General features: G+C 40.6%; 1 protein-coding gene across 2 annotated transcripts in view; it reads left to right on the top strand.

Moving 5' to 3' along the window:
• The first annotated feature begins 302 nt into the window (after positions 1-302).
• The window catches only part of NAPB (NSF attachment protein beta), a 45,610-nt gene continuing 23,619 nt past the window's right edge, over positions 303-22,293 (top strand). Inside the window, exons 1-2 of one of the 2 annotated variants that reach the window (XM_012739196.3) lie at positions 303-492; positions 17,793-17,872. In XM_012739196.3, coding sequence (XP_012594650.1) covers positions 395-492; positions 17,793-17,872 — 178 coding nt within the window. In that variant the 5' untranslated portion in view covers positions 303-394. Of the gene's footprint in view, positions 493-17,792; positions 17,873-22,293 lie in introns of those variants that run through there. The other variant, XM_075992872.1, reaches the window with a different exon arrangement.

The following is a 22,293-nucleotide window of genomic DNA, read 5'->3' as shown; positions in this document are numbered from 1 at the left end:
ATCCAACGTTATGGCTGTTTTTACATCCATCCCATTGCCATGTCAGTCGTATGGAGCAGGGATTCCGGATGCTACGTATTTTAGGTGATCTCTACTGGAAGCCACGGGTCACCTTCCATTTCCGCATACTTGAAAGATTAAAGCGCACGTCTGCCCAGTGCCCCGCCAGAGGTCCCGCTCCGCACGCCGAAGCCCCAGGAGCCGGCGGCCCGGAGCTCCGCAGCCTTTCCGAACCGAAGGGCACGCTCGGGCCTCCCGCCGCCGGGCGCGCCCACACTACAGGTCCCGACGGGCCGCGCGCCGCGCCTGCGCAGCGCGGCCGAGCAGGGAGGGCGGGGGCGCCCGGGGCGCGCAGCTAGCCGGCTGAGGGGCTGTGGCGGCCGCGGCGGGCAACATGGACAACGCCGGGAAGGAGCGTGAGGCGGTGCAGCTGATGGCGGAGGCCGAGAAGCGAGTCAAGGCCTCCCACTCCTTCCTCCGAGGGCTGTTTGGGTGAGAGCCAGACCGCGCGTGCCCTAGTGGGTCTCCGTACCCGGCCCCCTTCCCCGCCGGCTGTACCCCCAGAGTCTCCCACGGATCCCCGCATCCCGCAGAACACAGCTAGGGGCCCTCAGCCCCCACCTGCCCTCCAGAGACCAGCCCCCCAGCGCCCCCTGGAAACCTCCCAACTTCCAGGGTCCCTCAGTCCCCAGCTCCCCTCCAGAGACGCCCTCTCCAGGACCCCCAGCGCCCCCCGGAAACCCCGCAGCCTCCCAAGGTTCCTCAGCCCCCACCCCGCCCGGCACTCCACAGATCCCCCAGCGCCCCCCGGAAACCCCGCAGCCTCCCAAGGTTCCTCAGCCCCAACCCCGCCCGGCACTCCACAGATCCCCCAGCGCCCCCCGGAAACCCCGCATCCTCCCAAGGTCCCTCAGCCCCCACTGGCACTCCAGAGACTTCCCCGGGCCCCCAGCCCCCCGGGAACCCCACATCCCCCCAAGGTCCCTCAGCCCCCACTGGCACTCCAGAGACTTCCCCGGGCCCCCCGGAAACCCCACATCCCCCCAAGGTTCCTCAGTCCCCCCCACCCCGCCCGGCACTCCACAGACCCCCGCCCCTGGGCCCCCAGGAAACCCCACATCCTCCCAGTGTCCCTCAGTCCACTCCCGACCACCAGAGGCCCCCAGCTCTCCCCTGGAAACCCCACAACCTCCCGGGTTCCCTCAGTCCCCACGAGCCTTCCAGAGATTCCCTAGGGCCCCCAGCGCCCCCTGGGTTCCCCAGAACGCCCAGCGTCCCTCTGCCCTCGCGCGCCCTCCGGAGCTCTCAACACGCCCCCTTGGGATCTCCACAACCTCTCAGGGTCTCTCAGCCCCTCGCGCCCTTCAGCGAACCCCTAGGGCCCCCAGCCCGTCGGGCCTGGCGCTGGCCCCTCGTTGGTGCGGGGGTCCCACGGCCTCGCCGTCAGCTGCGGCCCGAGCCCCGCCCGTGGGCGCGGCAGTCGAGGGCGTGCTTAGGGACCCCGCCGCCCGGGCGAGTTGAATTTGTTCCTTTCGCCACATTGGAGCCCGCATCGCTGGGAGGACCCCTGTGGGGTGAGGCGCGCCAAGGTGGCGCGGGCGGGCGCGTGCGGGGGACCCCGCCCCAGCGCCTGGCGCAGGCTTCAGGGAGCGCCCCTCGGGCGGTGGGCCACCCTCGCTGGGGCGAGGGGTCATGTGTCCATTGGTCTCGCGCCAGGGCCCTGCGCCTAGTAGACAGTTAGCAGATACTCTTTGGATAAACAAATACATTTTCGCAGCGCAGTAGTATTTTTCCTTCGCCAGAGATTAACGTGTAGACAGGGCCTCCAGTTTGATTAAAGGTAACGCATCTCCTGTTTAAATCTGTGTCTTTTGGGAATCCATTAATTCCTGTGGTTCTTCCATGATCTCCCAGGGAGGGTCAGAAACCAGAGCCTACAGTGACAGCTTGTGGAAGAATTCAGGGCTGTTAAATATGAGAATGATTCAGCTGTTTATGATGAGAGGGGCAGAATTTCATGTGTGCTTGTTTCGCTTTTTCCTTTTGAAAATGAGAGATACTTTGCTGTCATCGAGAGCAGATTTTTATTTCTGAGAATGACCAGTGATACATATTGAACCATTCCTTTATTAGACACAATATTTTTTCTCTTAGTTCAGAAAACACACGTAATGGGCTCTTGGCTTGTTTTGCGAACTTCATTCTTTTGGCTATAAATCTTAGGCTATAAATCTTAATACTTCACCGTTATTGATACGTCTTTAGGAAATGCTTAAGGGCAAATTTCATGCAGTGCACAGAAACGTGGGCTGCAAAGATGCATAAACATAAATGTCCGTGTCCTCCAGAGTCTGTCAAAGGACATTTGTCACAGCTGGTTTCTAAATTTCTCATGTAATATGTAGCTTGAAGATACAGCTGTGAATTATAATTTTTGTTTCCACTTAAAACTTACGAGAATACATAAAGAGTGACGCCTAATACTCCATCAAACTACTTTCTCTGATTCACAAAACATTTAAAATTCATTCAGATACAATTTAATGTCATAACACCTCATGCCAGGAGTTGATCTTAATGTCACAACGTATTTCAAGTCAGAAAGTGCTTCCCAGGGAGAGAATCTGTAACTCGAGGAAAAAGCATGATAGCACTTGATGCTTGTCTCAGGGGAACAATCCTTTTTGTGAAGTGTTTCGTTGTTTTTAGGAAACTAGGCCAAACCTTCAGCCAGTAAACCTAAAAGGATTTTGAAAAGCCTTTTTGTTTTTAAAGAAACGTCTCCTTTTTGCTGCTACCGTTGTGTCATTGACAGGACATATAGGAAGACTTTCATCTTCACCATTTACACTCACTTTGCACAGAAGTCATTGCATCCTAGGTCTAACATGGATACAACAGGTCAGTTTATTATCCCAGGGCAAGTTACTTAGCCTCTCTGTGCCTCAGTTTCCTGTGGTATAAAATGAGGATAATAGTACATCTCATAATTTATGAGATCTCAGCGAGTTTATGTTTGTAAAACATTTAGAAGCATGGATGTTGGAGATAGTGATAATGAGATATTAATTAGCATATTCATCAAAATTGTCAACTCTATTTATCAAGGAAGCAGTGGCCAGATTAAGTGACTTTTCCAGGATTTCAGAGCCAAAGACCTTTTGGACTGGGTTACTGGTCTTTTAGTAAAATAAAATATCTGAAAGAGCCTTTAGCCAGATTGTATTATTTCTAGTAATACTTGGCTCCAGGAAAGCTTAGGGGAAGATGAATACTTAGAGATCTGTGAGTTTTAATAATGTTATGTAATTATTTGAAGCTAAAAATTAGACCTAGTTTCTCTGTGAGTAAACAATGGGAAGACTAAGTTTTTATATCATTTTTATATTTTAGATGTTTACATTCCTACGTTATATGTGGCATCACTTGTACTACCTATCATTACCTTTCTAGACTGGAATATGTGTCACTCACCCCACCTTCCCCCTGTCCCCTCAGTGTAGAATTTCCTCATTTTCATTTCTAATGGTCTACATGTAATCCTTCATTTAAAACACCGTGTAGTCTATTTTTATGTCAGATTCCTGAATTAACATAACACAGAATTAACAAAACATGCATACAGAGCTCACATATTTACGAGCTGACCTACTAGTGCTTTAAAGGGGACAGGTGGTTCTGATGATGTGGCAGCCATTAAAAGGTGCTTGGCATATTGCAGATAATTCATCTCACAGACATTCTCAATGCCCTAACTGCTGATTAAAGCCTCCTCCTCTCAGTGTTTATCCACCGTCCACACTGGCTTTGTGGCAATACTATATTCTCAGTACTACTTCATAGCTCTTGCTTTTTTGTTGCTTTCATAAAATTAGATGAAAATATGTATGTATATTCATGAGAAAATGTCAAACATTTCTTGTGTGTTTAAAGCTCAAGTCCCATGCCCTGTCTGCTTGGTAGGCAAGGTGTCAGTGTTCTTTCCATGCAGTGCCTCACGCAGACCCCCTCCCGAAGAAAAGAGCTGACAGGGAACGCAAACATTGCAGAAACCACTGTCACTGATCTTCTATTTTTCTATTTAACTGCTGGTTAACCAGTGAGGTGTTTTTGTAGTTTGTGGAATTAAATTGAACCTTACTTCTTCTGATGGGTGTGATATGGTACCTATAATAAAACTACTACCAAAAGAGTTGTACTATCATTTAGTTCATTGTCAGAGATGAGCTATTGAATTTTGTGGTTAATTTCAAATTCTAATTTATAATATTACTGAACTGCTAGTATGATCTAAAACTGGCCTGAGTCTGGCAGTAAAATAATTTTAAATTGCAAAAGCCTCTTACGGGCCTCTCCATTTTGTTGCTAGGAGACCACAGATTGAGGGATAGCCTACATGATGCACATCTAAGAAAGTAGTGTTTTAAGAGTGACAGTGGGAAGATGTTCTTGATGGTTAATGCTATATTCCCTTGCATTTCAATGTTTCTTAGTTTCAGAGCTTATAAAAGAGCTTATAAATCTGGCAGTGTCAATGTTTACATTGACCTTTTAATGAAAGGCCCTATTATCTTGAAATAGTCAAGAACATATAATTTATTAGCTATTTGTGAAAATTAGAAATATTTCTTTATTTTTTTAATTTTTTTTTTTTGAGACAGAGTCTCACTTTGTTGCCCAGGCTAGAGTGAGTGCCGTGGCGTCAGCCTAGCTCACAGCAACCTCAAACTCCTGGACTCAAGCAATCCTGCTGCCTCAGCCTCCCGAGTAGCTGGGACTACAGGCATGCGCCACCATGCCTGGCTAATTTTTTCTGTATATGTTAGTTGGTCAATTAATTTCTTTCTATTTATAGTAGAGATGGGATGTCGCTCTTGTTCAGGCTGGTCTCGAACTCCTGAGCTCAAATGATCTGCCCACCTCAGCCTCCCAGAGAGCTAGGATTACAGGCATGAGCCACCGTGACCGGCAAAAATTGGAAATATTTCTTAAGCATTTTGTAGGCTGTTAATTATCAGTATACTTCACTTTGCTTAATTTCAACAAAGATGAAGTTTAAGTTTTGCTGAAACATGTGATAGCATGTATAAAGCATTTAGGTCTTCAGTTACAGTTGATATTCAAATGCAAGTTGAACTTTAAAAAAAATTGTTAGGCTCAGATTTACTTACAGAGACAGTATAGTGTAAGAAATAGATATCTATATGTATATTTCTTAGAATAATATAAGAAATAGAATAATCTATGTATTAGATAATTATTTTCTATATTATATAATATATAAGAATATATATTATTATATATGGGAAGACCAAGTAGAGGCTCTAGTTCTCTCATTTTGGTGACTAACCAAGTCAGTCACACTCGGAACCTCTTTTTTTTTTTAGGTTTCAAATGAGCGGAGGGACTGAATCTACTTTTCAGTGTTACAAAGATTGAATGAGATATCAGAATGTTTATTCAGTTGCACAGAGTTATAGGATTGCTGAGTATAGTCATTTAGTTTTTTAATTTTAGGTCAAGTTATAGTTTGCTATCAGTGGTAAACTATTACCTCATTGGCCTTTTTCTGTTTGCATTTTTGCAGTATTCACCATAGATTCTTTCTTTCTTGTGAGCCTTGTGCAGAGTTGTTTAGAAGACATAGGAGGACCCAGTGGTGGTATGTGGCTCTTTGGGTCTGTCCTGTTTTGTTGCCGCTGCCCAACACTTCACCCAGCTTGTGGTACTCAGTAGTCACTTGGTGGATATTGGTGGAGAGCATAAATGTATTAATGCTGACGTATTAGCATGCAAATACAAATGCAGATTTTTCTTTTATTCTTACCTGGTTTTCAAAAGCAAAGATATACCAAGTGACAGAGAGTTCAAGTCACTTTCTTTTATGTTTTATTTAAATATTTGTTTATTATAAACAAAGTAGCTATACAAGGTAGAAAAATATAAGGAGTATAGAGGAGTTTCAGTTGAAAAGTAAAATTCTCCTTAAGTCTTCCTTCTTACTCCATTTTTAACTAAAAGTAACCATTTTTATCTGTTTTTATTTCTTCTGATGGTTTCTATCATAATTCCAAATGATTTTAGAGAACCTCTACTTCCTGATATCTGAATTTTAGACAGTGTCTATTGATTCTGCTAAAAATGATGAGGAATTTATCATAACTTACATGGTCTTGCATTTCACCCTTTACCTCCTAATTTTACTAGTTATTTCTCAATCCATAAATATTACATTTTATATAAAAATGGCTTATTTTAAACCTATAATTCTCTATAATAAATAATTCTTTAAGCTAATCAAAATAATTATTTTATACCTTAAAAAATTTTCATATGTTTTCTGTGACTTACAGAGTGGCTATGAATATATTGTCCAAACTGGGATATTTTTAAGATGCCAAGAAAATGGATATAAGCCAAAAGGGTCCATGCAACAGGGACACAGAATCACCCTAGTTATAGTAGGCTTTATATACTGTTCTTAGACTTCCACATTGTGTTCATTTAGTTGGATGATAAAATCAGTAAAGCTTTTGCACCTTCAGAGATTTTCAGTCACTGATACAGTTCACAGTAAGGAAACTTGGAAGTAGAATTTCATAATGTTAACTCTTTCTGTATTTAAATGGAGCTTATTGTAAATAATGATAACTTAATTAAAATCTAAGAAATTAATAAATCCATGCATTCCTAAGATATCTTTTTTCTTGGTAAGGAAGTATCTGTCAATTCCAGTTTTATTTGGTGTTTTTATTAGGTATTAGTATTGACAGCCTTTTCTATATCTGTGGAGATAAACATGACTTTTATCCTTAGAGTTACTGATATGTTAATTAGTGAATATGAGGCCTCATATTGTACTGTCCTTACATTCCTGGAATAAACCTCTCTGGATTATAATGTATTTTTTAATGGGCTCTATTAGATTCTGTTTTTAGGTTTTTTTTAATTTAAAATTTGTTTTTACATAGTCTTCATCAGGTTGAAATATTGATGTTACTGTTGCCTCATAAAAAGAATTTGGAAGTTTTTCTTTTTTTCCTAGGCTCTGGTCTTTGAAGGTTTTAAGAAGAATCTATTTGTAGTGAAACCATTGGGACTTTTGTTGGATATTTCTTTGATAACTTTCTGTGGAATTTGGAATGTTTAAACTTTCTATCTTTACTGAGGTCAGTTTTAATAAATTGTATTTTCCTAGAAAATTATTCATTTCATCTAAGTTTTAAAAAACTTATTTGCAGAGTTGTGCAAAGTAGTTTTTTATGACTTTTAAAAATATTCTGTTTCAGTAGTTATTTCCCTCTTGTCACTTATTTTTGTATTTGTGCTTTTCCTCTTTTCTCCTCCATTCCTTTTCTTCAGACAACCAGTATTTTGATTTATTAGTTTAGTTCTACTGATTTTATGGTTTTTGCCTTATTAATTTCTGCTTGTACCTTTATTGCTTTCTTTCAGCTTTCTTTGACTTTCTTTTGTTTTTCCCCCTGGCTCTTTGGGGGGAGGGGGTGGTTCATTTGCTATTTTCATTATTTGTATGGATCCAAATATTCATGGCTGTGAATTTTCCCTTAAAACTGCTTCAGTTGGCCGGGCGCTGTGGCTCACGCCTGTAATCCTAGCTCTTGGGAGGCCGAGGCGGGCGGATTGCTCAAGGTCAGGAGTTCAAAACCAGCCTGAGCAAGAGCGAGACCCCGTCTCTACTATAAATAGAAAGAAATTAATTGGCCAACTGATATATATATAAAAAAAAATTAGCCGGGCATGGTGGCACATGCCTGTAGTCCCAGCTACTCGGGAGGCTGAGGCAAAAGGATCACTCAAGCCCAGGAGTTTGAGGTTGCTGTGAGCTAGGCTGACGCCACGGCACTCACTCTAGCCTGGACAACAAAGTGAGACTCTGTCTCAAAAAAAAAAAAAAAAAAAAAACTGCTTCAGTTGTATCCCATAGATCCTGGTATATAGTGTTTTTGTTTTTTTGTTTCCCCTTTGATCCAAGAGTTGTTTTGGGGTTTTACTTCAGGTGAAAGGATCTTTTTTGTATATTATTATTACTTTCCAGTTTTATATCATTATGATCAGAGAACTTACTGAGATTTTCTTTGCCACCTGATGTATAGTTGGTGTTTGTGTCCATGTGCACTTAAGAAGAAGGAGGATATTCTCTTACCAGGGTTTGATGGAGATCCCTAAGATCAAGTTATTGATTTTATTGTTTGGGTCTTTCATGTCTGTATTTATTTTTTGTTCACTTGATCTGCTTTGGACTAAGAGATGTGTATTGATGTCTTCTCTCATAAGTGTATTTCTGTCTTCTTGTATCTCTTGTAGTTTCTGCTTTATAAAGGTAGCTACTGTGTTTTGGCATATAGATATTCACAACTAATATTATTTCATCACGAGTGTCTTTAGCATTTTACGTTAACTACTTTATTTCATTTAATGCTTTTGAACCCACAGTCTATTTTGTCTGATTTCAGGATAGAAATCTCTGTTTTCTTATTGCTGTATTTGCCTGCTTTAGGACTGTATTATGTAAGAGGATCACACATTCTGCCAGCTGCCCAGCATCCTCCTCCCCATTGAGCCAGTCATGACCATGTGACTGACTTTGAGTAGACTGATGAAGTATGAGTGGAAGGGATGCATGCTCCATCGGAGCAGATGTGCAGGGGCCACCCTGTGCTTCTACCATGGCTTTTTTCCTTCTGTAAGAAAAACAATGGCCGGGCACGGTGGCTCACACCTGTAATCCTAGCACTCTGGGAGGCCAAGGCGGGCGGATTGCTCGAGGTCAGGAGTTCGAAACCAGCCTGAGCAAGAGCGAGACCCCCGTCTGTACTATAAATAGAAAGAAATTAATTTGCCAACTAATATATATATATATATATATATAGAAAAATTAGCTGGGCATGGTGGCGCATGCCTGTAGTCCCAGCTACCCTGGAGGCTAAGGCAGCAGGATTGCTTGAGCCCAGGAGTTTAAGGTTGCTGTGAGCTAGGCTAACGCCGCCACGGCATTCACTGTAGCCTGGGCAACAAAGTGAGACTCTGTCTCAAAAAAAAGAAAGAAAGAAAGAAAAAGAAAAATGAGAAGAGTGCATACTAGGTAGGGGTTGCATTCCAGAAAGATCCAGCAGCCACAATCAACCTGCAATAATAGGTAAAGTGAGCAAGAGAAGCTTTTGGGAGATGTCAGGATTACTTGTTGTGACAAATCTAACAAAAGCTGGTTTATATATTTGGTATACTTTTGACCATCTGTTTACTTTAAACCTTTCAGTATGGCTTTATTTTAGTTGTGTCTGTATTGAGCACAGAATTGGGTTTTGTTTTGTGAACAAATCTGGAAATCATGTGAACATGATTAGTTCCTAATTCTGTCAGTACTTTATGTTATATTTACTGTGTATCTGTTTTTTTTTTTTTTTTTTTTTTTTGAGACAGAGTCTCGCTTTGTTGCCTAGGCTAGAGTGAGTGCCGTGGCGTCAGCCTAGCTCACAGCAACCTCAAACTCCTGGGCTCAAGCAATCCTTCTGTCTCAGCCTCCCAAGTAGCTGGGACTACAGGCATGAGCCACCATGCCCGGCTAATTTTTTCTATATATATTAGTTGGCCAATTAGTTTCTTTCTATTTATAGTAGAGACGGGGTCTCGCTCTTGCTCAGGCTGGTTTCGAACTCCCGACCTCGAGCAATCTGCCCGCCTCGGCCTCCCAGAGAGCTAGGATTACAGGCGTGAGCCATGTGTATCTGTTTTAATTGCTATTTTTCTTCATGTGATCTTTTTTTCTTTAGGAGGGCTTGTAATTTTATTCAACTGCTTACCTTTATGCTATAAATCTTTTAATATCTTTAGCTTCTTTTTCTTACTTAAGCTCCTATTATTTTATTTGCTGTGGAAAACATCTACTGTCTGTGTGCCTCTCAGTGAACGTGTTGTACTTCCATTTTTCTCCAATGCGTGTGTGGTTTTTTTTAGCTATTTGTATTTAACGTTTCTATCCGTTTCCCTACTTTTTAATTTTAGATCTATAATAAAATGTATTCAGTGCCACCACTCATCATTTCACCTCTGTTCCCTAGTCTTCTCTTAGTTGGAAGTTAATACATTATCCCTTGAGTCCTGGCTTACGTTAATGTTATTGATGTATGGCTTGGCTGTATAGTCCTTGACTAATACTTTTTTTCCCGTAAGTTTTTGAAAAATTTTGCTGTTGTCTTGTTTTGCATGTTGCTATTGAAGTTGGAGGCTAACCTTATTTTCTTATTTTTGTATGTAACTTTGCCTTTTTACCTGGAAGCCCAGAGTTTTTCTTTCTTTATAAAATCTCATAGTCTTCCCCAGTGTGTTTCATAGTAGACTGGGTCAGTGTTTCCAGTACATGGTAGGCCCGTTCACTATTTAGATTCTTTTGTTTCTAGAAAATTTTCTGATATTGTTATTGTAAAAATTGGTATTTTCTTTTTCTCCTCTTTAGGACTCCAGTCACATGAGTATTGGCTTTCTGCCTATCCTCTCATTTTTTTCTCCAATCCTTTTCTCTTCATTTTTATTCTCTTGACTGTTTTCATTTTTCTTCTCATTGTCAGTAAAATCATATCCCCTTAGATGTATTATAACAAAGATTTTATTTCTGAGATCATTTTGTCTTTTTCTTTCTTTCCTTCTAGAATTTGAAACAAAAGTTCATCATCTTATTTTTTTGTGTGCATTTCCATTCAGAGTTTTTAAATTTCTGACTTACTTTCATATCTGCAAGTGTTCTTTTAATAATTTTTAAATCATGAGATTGTTGTTTTCCTTTTCCTTGTGGTTGTTTGGGGGAGCATATTTGTCAGCTGAAAAATTTTTATTCTTGCTTCTTAAGTAGTAGCTTTGTATGGATGATGCTTCCCTTTTCTGTTTAGTTTAGAGAGTTATAGAGATTCTTGGGCCCACAATAGCACAATAGTGTTTCTGTGATGAGTGATGAGAGGTTTGGGTGACTTCACAGGTTTCTTAGTTTGCATACTGTCTTGTGTTGGTGCAGTTAAGTGCAGTTTCTTTAATGGTGTTGTGAAGGGGTAGGTAGTGTGACTTCCATTTCTGTGATACCTTTTTGTTTCAGAAAGTCTAATTTATTTCATTTATTTCTGCCACTTGCCTTCTTTCCTTTTACTACCAAGCCTCCTGAGAGCTGCCTCTTTCTTCTAAGGTGCTTCTTTCTCTCCCAGAAGAATTGTCTTCTAGAGACTGCTGCCTCTGGCCATGGCTCCTCTGTTCAGTTCCCAGCTGCAGTGCTCTAACCTGCCAGGTTTTACCCCGGTCTCTGTGTTTCCCCACCCTGGTGGGGCCCTTCCTTGCTGGGAATTCCTGCCTGAGCCACCATTGCTGGGTCTTTCCACAGTCCCTTGTACTGTCCACAGGCTTCCTTCTGACTTCCAGCATAGGCTCTGTTGCCGGCTCTGCTAGTTTTCGATTTTTATTTCCCCAATTATATTTAAACAGATGCTTGCTGAATGCTGTCTCCTTCTTTTGCTCTAGGCATGGATTATGGGTGGTTGTATTTGTTCTTTATTGATCTGTGTGGTTTTTGGAGGATGTATGGACAAATTTATCTTTGGGCAGCTACCATTATCCTTTGAGAATCACAAGTCTCATCAGTACTTTTTAAAGATTAAATTTTTGTAAAGAGTGAAATTTAGTTTAAAAATTACTTTTGGGAAGTCAGGTTGTGTTTAACAATCATTTGAGTTTATCCACTAGTTAGTATTCTTAGCTTTCTTAAGTATTTTAATATCTTGGCTTTGCTTTATTAATGAGTCCAATCTATACCTACTTCCCCTCTATAAGAAAGGTGACTACTCCCTGTACCAAGTTAAGATGTTGGGATTATTGCCAAAATAAGTCCAGCCAGCTTTCCTTGTTGTACCTGTTCTCATAAACTTTATTTCAGGAAATTATACTTAAACACAGATACTTTGGTCATAGTCCTTAAATGTCTCAGTTTCCAATGTCTGAGAATCTATGATTATTTTTTCTTAATTAAGCAGAAATAAAGTGAAAAGATCTCAGAAAATTGAATACAAGAGCCCAGGCAGAGGAGTGAGACAATGCTCCTCCCCTTGCTGGGCTTGCCTGGTGGAAGGAATTTCTCTTTGTCTCCAAGGCCAGGACTGGGGCCTGACTGCTCCTGGGAATGACAGCATTCCATTGGGCTTTTCCATTGCACCTTGGGCTCTGTATTAGTGGTTTAGCAAAAACAAAGGAACTTTAAAATGCAGCCTTTTGGTATAAGAATTCAAATTGGCATTCTGGAGATTATCTCCCTCCTGCCTTTTTTTTTTTTTTTTTGAGACAGAGTCTCGCTTTGTTGCCCAGGCTAGAGTGAGTGCCGTGGCGTCAGCCTAGCTCACAGCAACCTCAAACTCCTGGGCTCGAGTGATCCTTCTGCCTCAGCCTCCCGGGTAGCTGGGACTACAGGCATGCGCCACCATGCCCGGCTAATTTTTTTTTTTATATATATATCAGTTGGCCAATTAATTTCTTTCTATTTATAGTAGAGACGGGGTCTCGCTCTTGCTCAGGCTGGTTTCGAACTCCTGACCTTGAGCAATCCGCCCGCCTCGGCCTCCCAAGAGGTAGGATTACAGGCGTGAGCCACAGCGCCCGGCCCCTCCTGCCTTTTAAAACGATTTTTAAATATTTTTTAATTGATACATAATTGCATATATTTATGGGGCTACATCAAACAACAATTTGATGTTTCAATACATGTGTATGTTGTATAATGATCAAATCAGGGTAGTCCCCTCATGTATTTATCATTGCTTTGTGTTAAGAACATGCAAAAACCTCTTCTAGCTGTTTTGTGTCCCCCTGGGGCCTCTACATCTCTTCTGTTGCAGAAGGCTCTACTTTTTACATCACATGAAAGTAATTGGATTGTTTCAAAATATATTAAGCCCAGAAATGAAATAATTTTAGAAGGGTTAAGTTTATCTAGAAAAACCCCAAGTTTTTAGAATCTATGGTGATTACAGAAATGAAGCATCAGGTAAAAATAAATTTTTATCATGAAGGAAATAGCTCTGTATGGCAGAGGCACTTTTAAACAGAATTTTCCTCTCCTTTTCTGGATACTTTCTCTATTGGCTTGTATGACACATGGGAAAACTTTTTAAAAGCTATAGTGTGGACAGTTTCTTCTGTCATCGGCGTTGTTACGTGGCCTGTGTGCTGGGTCTGGTGCTGTCCCTTTCCACAGAGCATCGGGCTCGTGGCTACGGAGATACTGCTGGTAAACAGCAAAAAGAAGGAGCTATCCTGTTTGGTGGATTCCCCTTCAGGGTCCTGGTCACTAACAGTAATCCCTGTTTTCAGTCTGTCGACAGGTCTTGACATCCCCTCAGGGCATCCTGACTATAGAGCTGAATTTTGCCTCCAGTTATGTGTGCACATCCTCACAGCACTATCATTGTCACTTTTTTTGATACTTCTACTCTAGTATCTTGTGATTTTAGAGGCAGCTTTGTAACTACCTCAGCAGTTGTCACCTTTTTCTTTTGGGTACATCTCGTGATGTGCGTGCTATTAGTTTCCATGGTTCTACTTTAATGTCTCCCTCCTCCCACCCAGTTTTAAAATAGTACGTACTACAGTTGCCAGTGTTTTACTGAGCTCCTAAATGGTTATTATTCAGGATGGAGAAAAATGAAGACTTTAGATTATTTGAGGAGTAATTGGTTTTCAGGGCTCTGTTGTTCACTGGTTCCTAGTGGGACAGTTAGTGGCTTTGACCATGTTTCCTCAGTGGAACACAGAACGTGGTGGTGTTGATCTCTCTCTCAGACCGTCTTCCAGCCCTGAAGTTTGATATTTTTTCCTAGTGTTTTCTGGTACATATTGATCTCAGTAAATATTTCCTGAATAAGTAAGATCAAAAAGAAGAGATAGTCTGCCTTACCCCTGGAATTAGGAGGAATGGTTCCGCTGGGGCTGCCAGGTGGCACTGGTTCTTGTGCAGACAGGTCAGTGTTGTCTTTTGTGGTGTAGAAAACGTTTTCTTCTTCAAGGTCAGAGCCCTGTGATACCAGCAATACTGTTGATCATTAAGTTAATGTAGCCCTTTAAGTTAATTTAGCCCAATTTAGCCTTCTTAATGTCAATTTAGTGCCATGTCCTTAGATTATATCACTTTATAACACAGATTCCCCTCACAGAATCTTGTTTCTGTTTTCTGGGATCTTCTTCCCCATTATGGGGGCTCTCTGGATAACAGGTGGATTATTTGAAAGTGAATTCTGAATATTCTTAAAACTTATGAAAATTAACTTTCATATATAATAAACATTTAGAATAATTTCAAAAGTATATTTTTCATGAAGTTTTAAAATTATTTTCTATTTATGATGAATGAGTTTTCTCTAGTGTTTTTAAAGTGAGAATACTTTTGCTAATTCTGTTTCAGGAGAGGTAAGAGTCTCATAGTATAGTAGGGTTCATGCAGTATTTTTACAAAGATCATTGAACTTGAAGTCAAGTGTCAAACAACACTGATCTTGGCTGGGTAACCTTGGAGAGCCATTGATGTCCAGATACTGTCTTTTTCCTGTCAAATGGAGGTAGTGTGATAATGGTTGTTGTGATCATGAAAATGGCATAATATGTGGAAATATCTAGCAGAAAAGCTAGCATAAGGTGGGAGTTCTGCTATTCCTAGCTGTGTCTGTCTTTGAAAATAACAGGATAAAGTACTTTTTAATTAAGCTAGTTTTATTTGGAAACCTTTAAAAAGAATGATTGCACTATAATTACAGTTCAAGATGCCTGATATTCTTTAGAAAAACAAGACACAAGAAAGTGACAAGCCTTTGTTAGCTCCAAGGGAGCTATGGCTAAGGTTGAGAACATTCTCATGTTAGGAATTTTCCATCGGGGGAACCTGTTAGCTAATTTTTTTTTCAAATATGTAGATTTGAAGTAGAGAAAAAGGGACATGAAAATGTGAGAGAAAGCTTTGCTTATTTCTGACACTTCATTTGTGGTGTGGCTTGTTGCCATCCTATCATTCACTGTGTGACATAGCTCTGGGGTTATTTTTGTTTGTTTTTCGATTTGGGGAAGGCAGCTTTATTCACATACCATGTCAGTTCACCCATTTAAAGTGTACAGTTTAGTGGGTTTTAACATATTCACAGGACTATGCAACCATCACAATTTTAGAACATCTTCATCACCCCAGAAGGAAACACTTTAGCTTTCATTTCCCCCCACCTCCCCATTTTTCCCCAACACTACCAGTTCCAGGTACCAGTCCATTTTGTGTCTCCTGTAACACAATACCCAAGACTGGGTGATTTATAAAGAACAGAAATTTATTTCTCACAGTTCTGGAGGTTGAAAAGTCCAAGATCAAGTTGCTAGTATCTGGTGTCTGGTGAGGGCCTTCTTGCTATGGCTTCACATGGCAGAAGATGCAAAGGGAAGCTGGCATGATTGTGTGTCTTCATGTGGCAGAAAAGCAAAAGGGAACCCACAACAAGCCATTTTTCTAGAAGCTTTAATCAATTCATGAGAGCCGATTCAATCAATTCTAGAAGCTTTAATCAATTTATGAGGCAGAGCCCTTATGACTCAAACACCTCACATTAGGCTCCACCTCCCGACACTATTGCATTAAGGATTAAGGTTCAGTTTGAATTTTGGAGAGGAGAATTGCATTCAACCGTAGCACTATGCAACTGCTAATCTGTTTTCTGTTTCTGTAGATTTGCCTACTCTAGATCTCTCATATTAATGGAATCATATTGTGTCTGACTTCTTTTACTTTACATGTTTTCAGGGCTCAAACATGTCTTAGCATGTATTGGTACTTTATTCTTTTTATTGCCCAATAATATTCCATTGTCTGTGTATACTACATTTTATTAATCTGTTCATCAGTTTATGGACATTTGGGTTGTTTCCACTTTTTGGTTATTAATGATGAATGTTACTGTGAATATTCGCATACAAGTTTCTGTGTGAACATATGTTTTTATTTCTCTTGGGTGTGTGCCTAGGAGTGGAATTGCTGCGTTTCATGGTAACTTTATGTTTAACCTTTTAAGCAACTGCCAACTCATTTTTCAAGTAGCTGTGACATTTTACATTACTACTAGCAGAATATGAGGCTTCCAGTTTCTCCATGTCCTTTGTAACACTTGCTATTGCCTATCTTTTGATTCTAGCCATCCTAGTAGGAGCCAAGTAATATCACATATGTGGTTTTGATTTACATTTCTCTGATGGCTAATGCTGAGTATCTTTTGATGTGTAATGGCCATTTGTATATCTTCCTTGGAGAAGTGTCAATTCAGGTCTTTTACCCATTTTTTTAATTGGGTGATTAGTCTTTTTATTATTGAATTATAAGAGTTCACAAATAACAAAATAGTCTATATATAAATTACTTATGTCTATTGATTCCCAGAGGTTTTTATGCCACAATACATGGATTTGGTTATAATAACCATACTGATTGAGTCAAGCTCTGCATTGACAACTATATATGAGTTATTCTCATAATAACTCAAAGGTATATATAATATTGCCCTCAGTTTATACATGCAGAAACCTAGGTGCAAAGGAGTTAAAAAACTAGCCCAGGATCAAACTGTTAGTAGTTACTGCCTAGAGTTTGAGTCATACCTGGGCCTCACTATATGCCCAGCATTGACTGCACTAGGACTCGTGTTGACACAGAGCTGCGTGCTGCTTTGCTGGAGCTTGGAGTTCCTGGCATATGTGTGTACACTTACTCATGTTCATGTGTTTATACTGTGTCCAGTCATCAAGTGTCAGCCTTGACCTCTCCTGTCTCTGAGTCTTTGTGTCCATAACTCCACTGAGTTCCTTTCTATGTGTACTGCACAAAAACTTTTTATGTGTACTGCACAGCTACAGTCTACTGCATCTTGGTTTTATGCTGTTTTTTTTTTTTTTTATGTTTATTACCTAGATAGATAAGACAGGTAAATATCTTTCATCGACGGCCTTAGCTTAGTAAAAGCAAGGTTGGATTAGAAAACTCTGCGGGATTTATGAGGATTATTTTGACTTTTATGTAAGAAGAAATTTCTAAGCAGCTAAAGCTGTCTCTCAGTGGAATCAGCTGCCTGTTGAAAACTTTCCAGAACTGTATGTATGCAAGCAGCATTGGAGTGTCCTTCTCCCAGAATGTTGTAAAATGTATTTCTACACAGGGTGTGGGGTTGGATCCTGAAGCCTCTGTCACATTGGAGAAGTGCATGCCTCCAGCAGAGCTGACAGATAATACAAGTGTAGAACAGCGTGGCACTTTCTTATAAGATCTGGCTTTAGGTTTTGTTTTTATTTTTAAGACTGAATAAACAGTGCTAGACTCTTGGAAAATAACAAGGTAAAGTTGTCTTTATCCTTCACAATATAACCTTTGGAAAAACTTCTAATTACTCGGACACTGGTATAAAACATTAGTTTTTATACATGAGAAAGGACTCTGGTTAAGGGTGTAGGATTCTGGGGTCAGCCAGATCTGTATTTGAGTCTAAGTTCTGTTGTATCCTTGCTGTGTGACCTTGGGCTAGTTACTTTGCTATTGTATGCCTTGGTTTCCTCATCTGGAAAATGAAAATAGTAAGATCATCTCCTTTGAACAGCTGTTAAGATTCTATAATGCTTATCTGACACATAGTACATGTTCATTAAATGTTTATTATTTGACGGAGGGAGGATTAGGGATGGATATGGTTGTTCAAGTAAACATAACCTTATTTTTAAATTTTTCTCAGTGGAAACACAAGAATAGAAGAGGCATGTGAAATGTACACCAGAGCTGCAAATATGTTCAAGATGGCTAAAAATTGGAGTGGTATGTACAAAGTTTTTGTTTGTTTGCTCTTCAGGCAAATAGTTTAAAATCACTTTGAAGGAGAAAATGACTGTGTTCCTGAAAGAGTAAGACTCTTAGCCCTAGAGACAGGTGTTGGTACTGAATAACTTATGTGGCCACTGTGGATGGGAACTAAAGGAGCGTGCTCTGAATGAACTAAACTTAGAAGGCTGACTTAAGTTCAAACACAGGGACAATGTTTTTCTTACTCTCTATAAACCACCTAATACAGTAGGTATGTGGTAACTAAAAAGAGTTAAAATTATTTAGAATTAGAAAGCATAATCTTTGCTTCTTACTAGTATGCTGAAATAAATACAGTGCCATAAGGAATGAAAGTTGGAGTAAAACTCATTGAAAGCTAATGGGATAAATAGAAATGCCTCGTTTACTTTACCTGAACATTGGCTGAGAATTTCTAACCATTCCCTGCTCCGAGATAACTGTGATTTCACTGAGAACTGTGACAGTGGGGTGAGGGGGTTTACATAAACCTCAAGAAGACTCATTATTTTTTAAAGTGATGCATTCTATCCAGTGAGATCACACATAACAGAATCCACAGGATTATTCTTTTCATGGATCTGAGAGGGGCTGGCTCTTCTAACACTGATTTCAGAGAGAAATTTATTCCCCTCCTCGTGGCAAAGAGACTTTACATGGCTTGGTGATGGGGTATTTCTGTTGTGAAGATAGAGACCACTTTTGGCTGGAGCAGGGGACATGGGTCTCAGGATCTAGCTCACAGCTGCTGCAGGATTGAAAGTGGGCCCCTCGTCCTCTACAAGCCATTTCCCCATTTGCTTATAAGTTTAGTTTTAGGTAAGAGTTTATTTAGTTAAAAAGAATTTTTTGTTTTTTTTTTGTTTTTTTTTTGAGTCAGGGTCTCACTCTGTTGACCAACCTGTCTAAATGCACTTATATCTGAATTATATTGTATTTTTTACAGTGAAAGAGAAAACAGTTTTGTCTCTTCATCCCATTTTTCATTTTGTTTAGATCTTATAATTATAGGTGAAAGTTGATCTTAACCTAAAGAGACCACTTATTATTTATTGTATCTGGTGATCAGATATTCTAATGTTTGGAAATTCCATTTCAGAGAGGCCACTTATCATTTATATAACTAAGAAGGCTTTGTGTGTATCCTCCCCCCTTCCCCCAAATAATATGTTGCCTGAGGTGATGCTCTGGGTGTAGCCTCCTGACATCTCCATGGCTTCTGTGCTTTCTCAGTCTGTTTTCATGAAGTAACATAACACAAGTTATGTCTGGTCATATCAATCCAGATGAGAACTGACTTTCTAACAGTGGCTTTCAAGGACTGTCCCCTTCCTTCCTCTGACCTCATCTCCTCCTACCCACTCCCCTTTGTGTGCCCAGCTCCTACCTCAAAGCCTTTGCATGGGCTGTTCCTTCTGTCTGCATACTCTTTCCCCTGACAGAATGTGGATGGTTCCCTGCTTCCTTCAGGCCCTTCAGATGTCATCTTCTTAGTGAGGTCTTACCTTTTTTCTAAAAAAATAGCAACATTCTCCTTCTGGGACATTTCCTTTCCTTTTCTCCAATGTCCTTACCACCATCTAGCAAAAATAAATTACAGGCTGGGCATGGTGGCCGATGCCTGTAATCCTAGCACTCTGGGAGGCCAAGGCAGGAGGATTGCTTGAGGTCAGGAGTTCGAGACCAGCCTCAGCAGGAGTGTGACTTCATCTCTACTAAAAATAGAAAGAAATTAGCTAGGCAACAAAAAATAGAAAAAATTAGCCTGGTGAGGTGGTACATGCCTGTAGTCTCAGCTACTTAGGAGTCTAAGACAGGAGGATTGCTTGAGCCCAGGACTTTGAGCTAGGCTGACACCACAGCACTCTAATCTAGTCAACAGAGCAAGACTCTGTCTCAAAAAAAAAATCGTTTTACATAAATAAATAAATTACACAGTGTTTTACTCATTTATATTTGTTTTTATTATATGGTGACCCTCATTAGGATATAAACCTTGGAAGGCCAGGATGTTGTGTGTTTTATCTCAGCTGTATCTCCAGGGTCTGGAGTAGTACCTGCAACATAGTAGATGCTTAGTACATTTGTTGAGTGAATGAATAAATATTAGACTGTTTGAAACTATGTCCATGTTGCAGTGGCGGTGATCATAACACCATTGTATCTCTTTATAGTTTTAAAAGTTCTTTTATAATGGTTAAGCTAATTTGTTTTATACTCACCTTTTGGGAGATCATGCTGATTGATATTGGACCAATTTTACAGGTGAGGAAATTAAGCCTAAGAAGTTGCATGACTTCCCAGAGGCCATTTAGTTTAACATATCCTCCCTTATGAGCTGGTATTTGTTAGCAGTGATGGAATAAGTACTGAGAGTGAAAAAGTAAGTCAACTACTACTTTTAAAAAGTAGGAACATCAAAATATAAAATTAAAGCACTTACTATTGTCTGGGGAAATGAGGTAGCCCAAGAGAGCCTGGATGTTGTGGTATTACAACTCGGCAAGAAAAGAATGGATCATGATTGGTTCTGGGATAGGAAACATAAATAAACTATCAAAAATGACATGCTGAGCCGAGCGCGGTGGCTCACGCCTGTAATCCTAGCACTTTGGGAGGCCGAGGAGGGCGGATTGCTCAAGGTCAGGAGTTCGAAACCAGCCTGAGCGAGACCCTGTCTCTACCAAAAATAGAAAGAAATTAATTGACCAACTAAAAATATATATATACAAAAAATTAGCCGGGCATGGTGGCGCATGCCTGTAGTCCCAGCTACTTGGGAGGCTGAGGCAGTAGGATCGCTGAGCCCAGGAGATTGAGGTTGCTATGAGCCAGGCTGACGCCACGGCACTCACTCTAGCCTGGGCAACAAAGTGAGACTCTGTCTCAAAAAAAAAAAAAAAAATGACATGCTGACAGGAGAAGGAGAACATAGGTTATAAAGAAATAATGGCATTTAAACATGCCAAACCATAGGTGTTACTAATGGCTACATTTGCATATAAGTGAAAGTAGCCAGCATGTGTGTAACTTGACTCAGGTCCTTCTTAGCACTTTCCTTGGGAAGTCAAAGTTACTACTACATTCTTCTGAGGCAGAGCCCACCAAAGCTACTGTTCAGCTGATATATCCTGAACTGCCACTTGGTGGTTAGCTGCTGCCCCAAGTACCCCAGATGCCTGCCCACTGTCTAAAACCACTATGTCTGGCAGTGGCCTTGGCCCCTCCTCAGGACCCCAACCTCTCATGATTCACCAGTGACCAACAGCATCCACTCTGATTATTTAGTGTCTGTCTTAGTCTATTTCTGCTGCTATAACAAAATACCTTAGACTGAGTAATTTATAAAGAGAAGAAATTTATTGGTTACAGGTCTAGAGGTTGATAAGTCCCAGATCAAGGCACCAGCAGAGTCAGTGTCTGGTGAGGGCTCGCTTTCTGCTTCTTAGGTAGCACCTTCTTGCCACATCCTCACATGGCTGAAGGGAGCAAGGAAGCTCCTTTCAACCTCTTTTATAAAGGCGCTAATCCCTTTTGTGAGGGTGGGGCCATCATGACTTAATCATTTTCCCCAAAGGCCCTACCTCTTAATACACAGTGAATATTAGATATTAGACTCCAACAATACAAATTTTGAGGGATACCAACATTTAGCACTATCCATGTCATACTGGTGGTTAAACATCTTCCTAACTGCGTGTTTATTCTTTTTATCAGAACCTGAGGCACAGAGCAAGAGTTGAACCTGGATGGGCTGCCTCCAGAGTTTGTACTGCCTCTTTTCCCTTGGCTGAAAGTTCAAGAAACCCACATGGAAATTATGTGGTTACCTCTAGAGATTCAGTTGGAGCTTTGGCAGAATTGGATGTTTTATTTCTTAACAAAGATTTTTAAAGCAAATGTTTAAAATCAGCAGTTGGTACTGCTTCATGACTAAAGTTGTTTTTTGTTTTTTTTTTCCCAAAACCTAAAGGTTTTGTTATATTCTTAATCATGCTTTTCCTAGTGGGGCAAATTCTTTCCTCTCTATTCCTATTGTACTGATGTCCCTATTTCATACTTTCCTAAGCTTGTGTCTACCTCATCTATCTATCCTGCACTTGACTCATTTCTTGGAAGCACTCTGCCTTGTTGCATTCTCTGAACTCAGCAAGTTCATCATGTTGACGCTTAAACCCTCCTGGAACTGGCCTGATGCATCCTCAGCCTTGATTTCCATTGCCCTCCTCCAGTTGGGATAGGCTTGTCGCTGGCCTCCACTTCTAGCTTTTTCTTACCTTCAAGCATCTGTTCCTTGTTCATGCAACCCCTCTGCTAGGGATCCTTTGCTCATTCTTCCACTTCAGAAAGTCACTGATCCAAAACCTTTTCTGAAAAAAATTTAGTTCATGTATCTG

Source organism: Microcebus murinus, chromosome 16 (genome assembly GCF_040939455.1).
Source record: "Microcebus murinus isolate Inina chromosome 16, M.murinus_Inina_mat1.0, whole genome shotgun sequence".
NCBI lineage: Eukaryota > Metazoa > Chordata > Mammalia > Primates > Cheirogaleidae > Microcebus > Microcebus murinus.
Note: the sequence above shows the minus strand (reverse complement) of the source record. Positions and strands in the feature narration are given on the sequence as shown.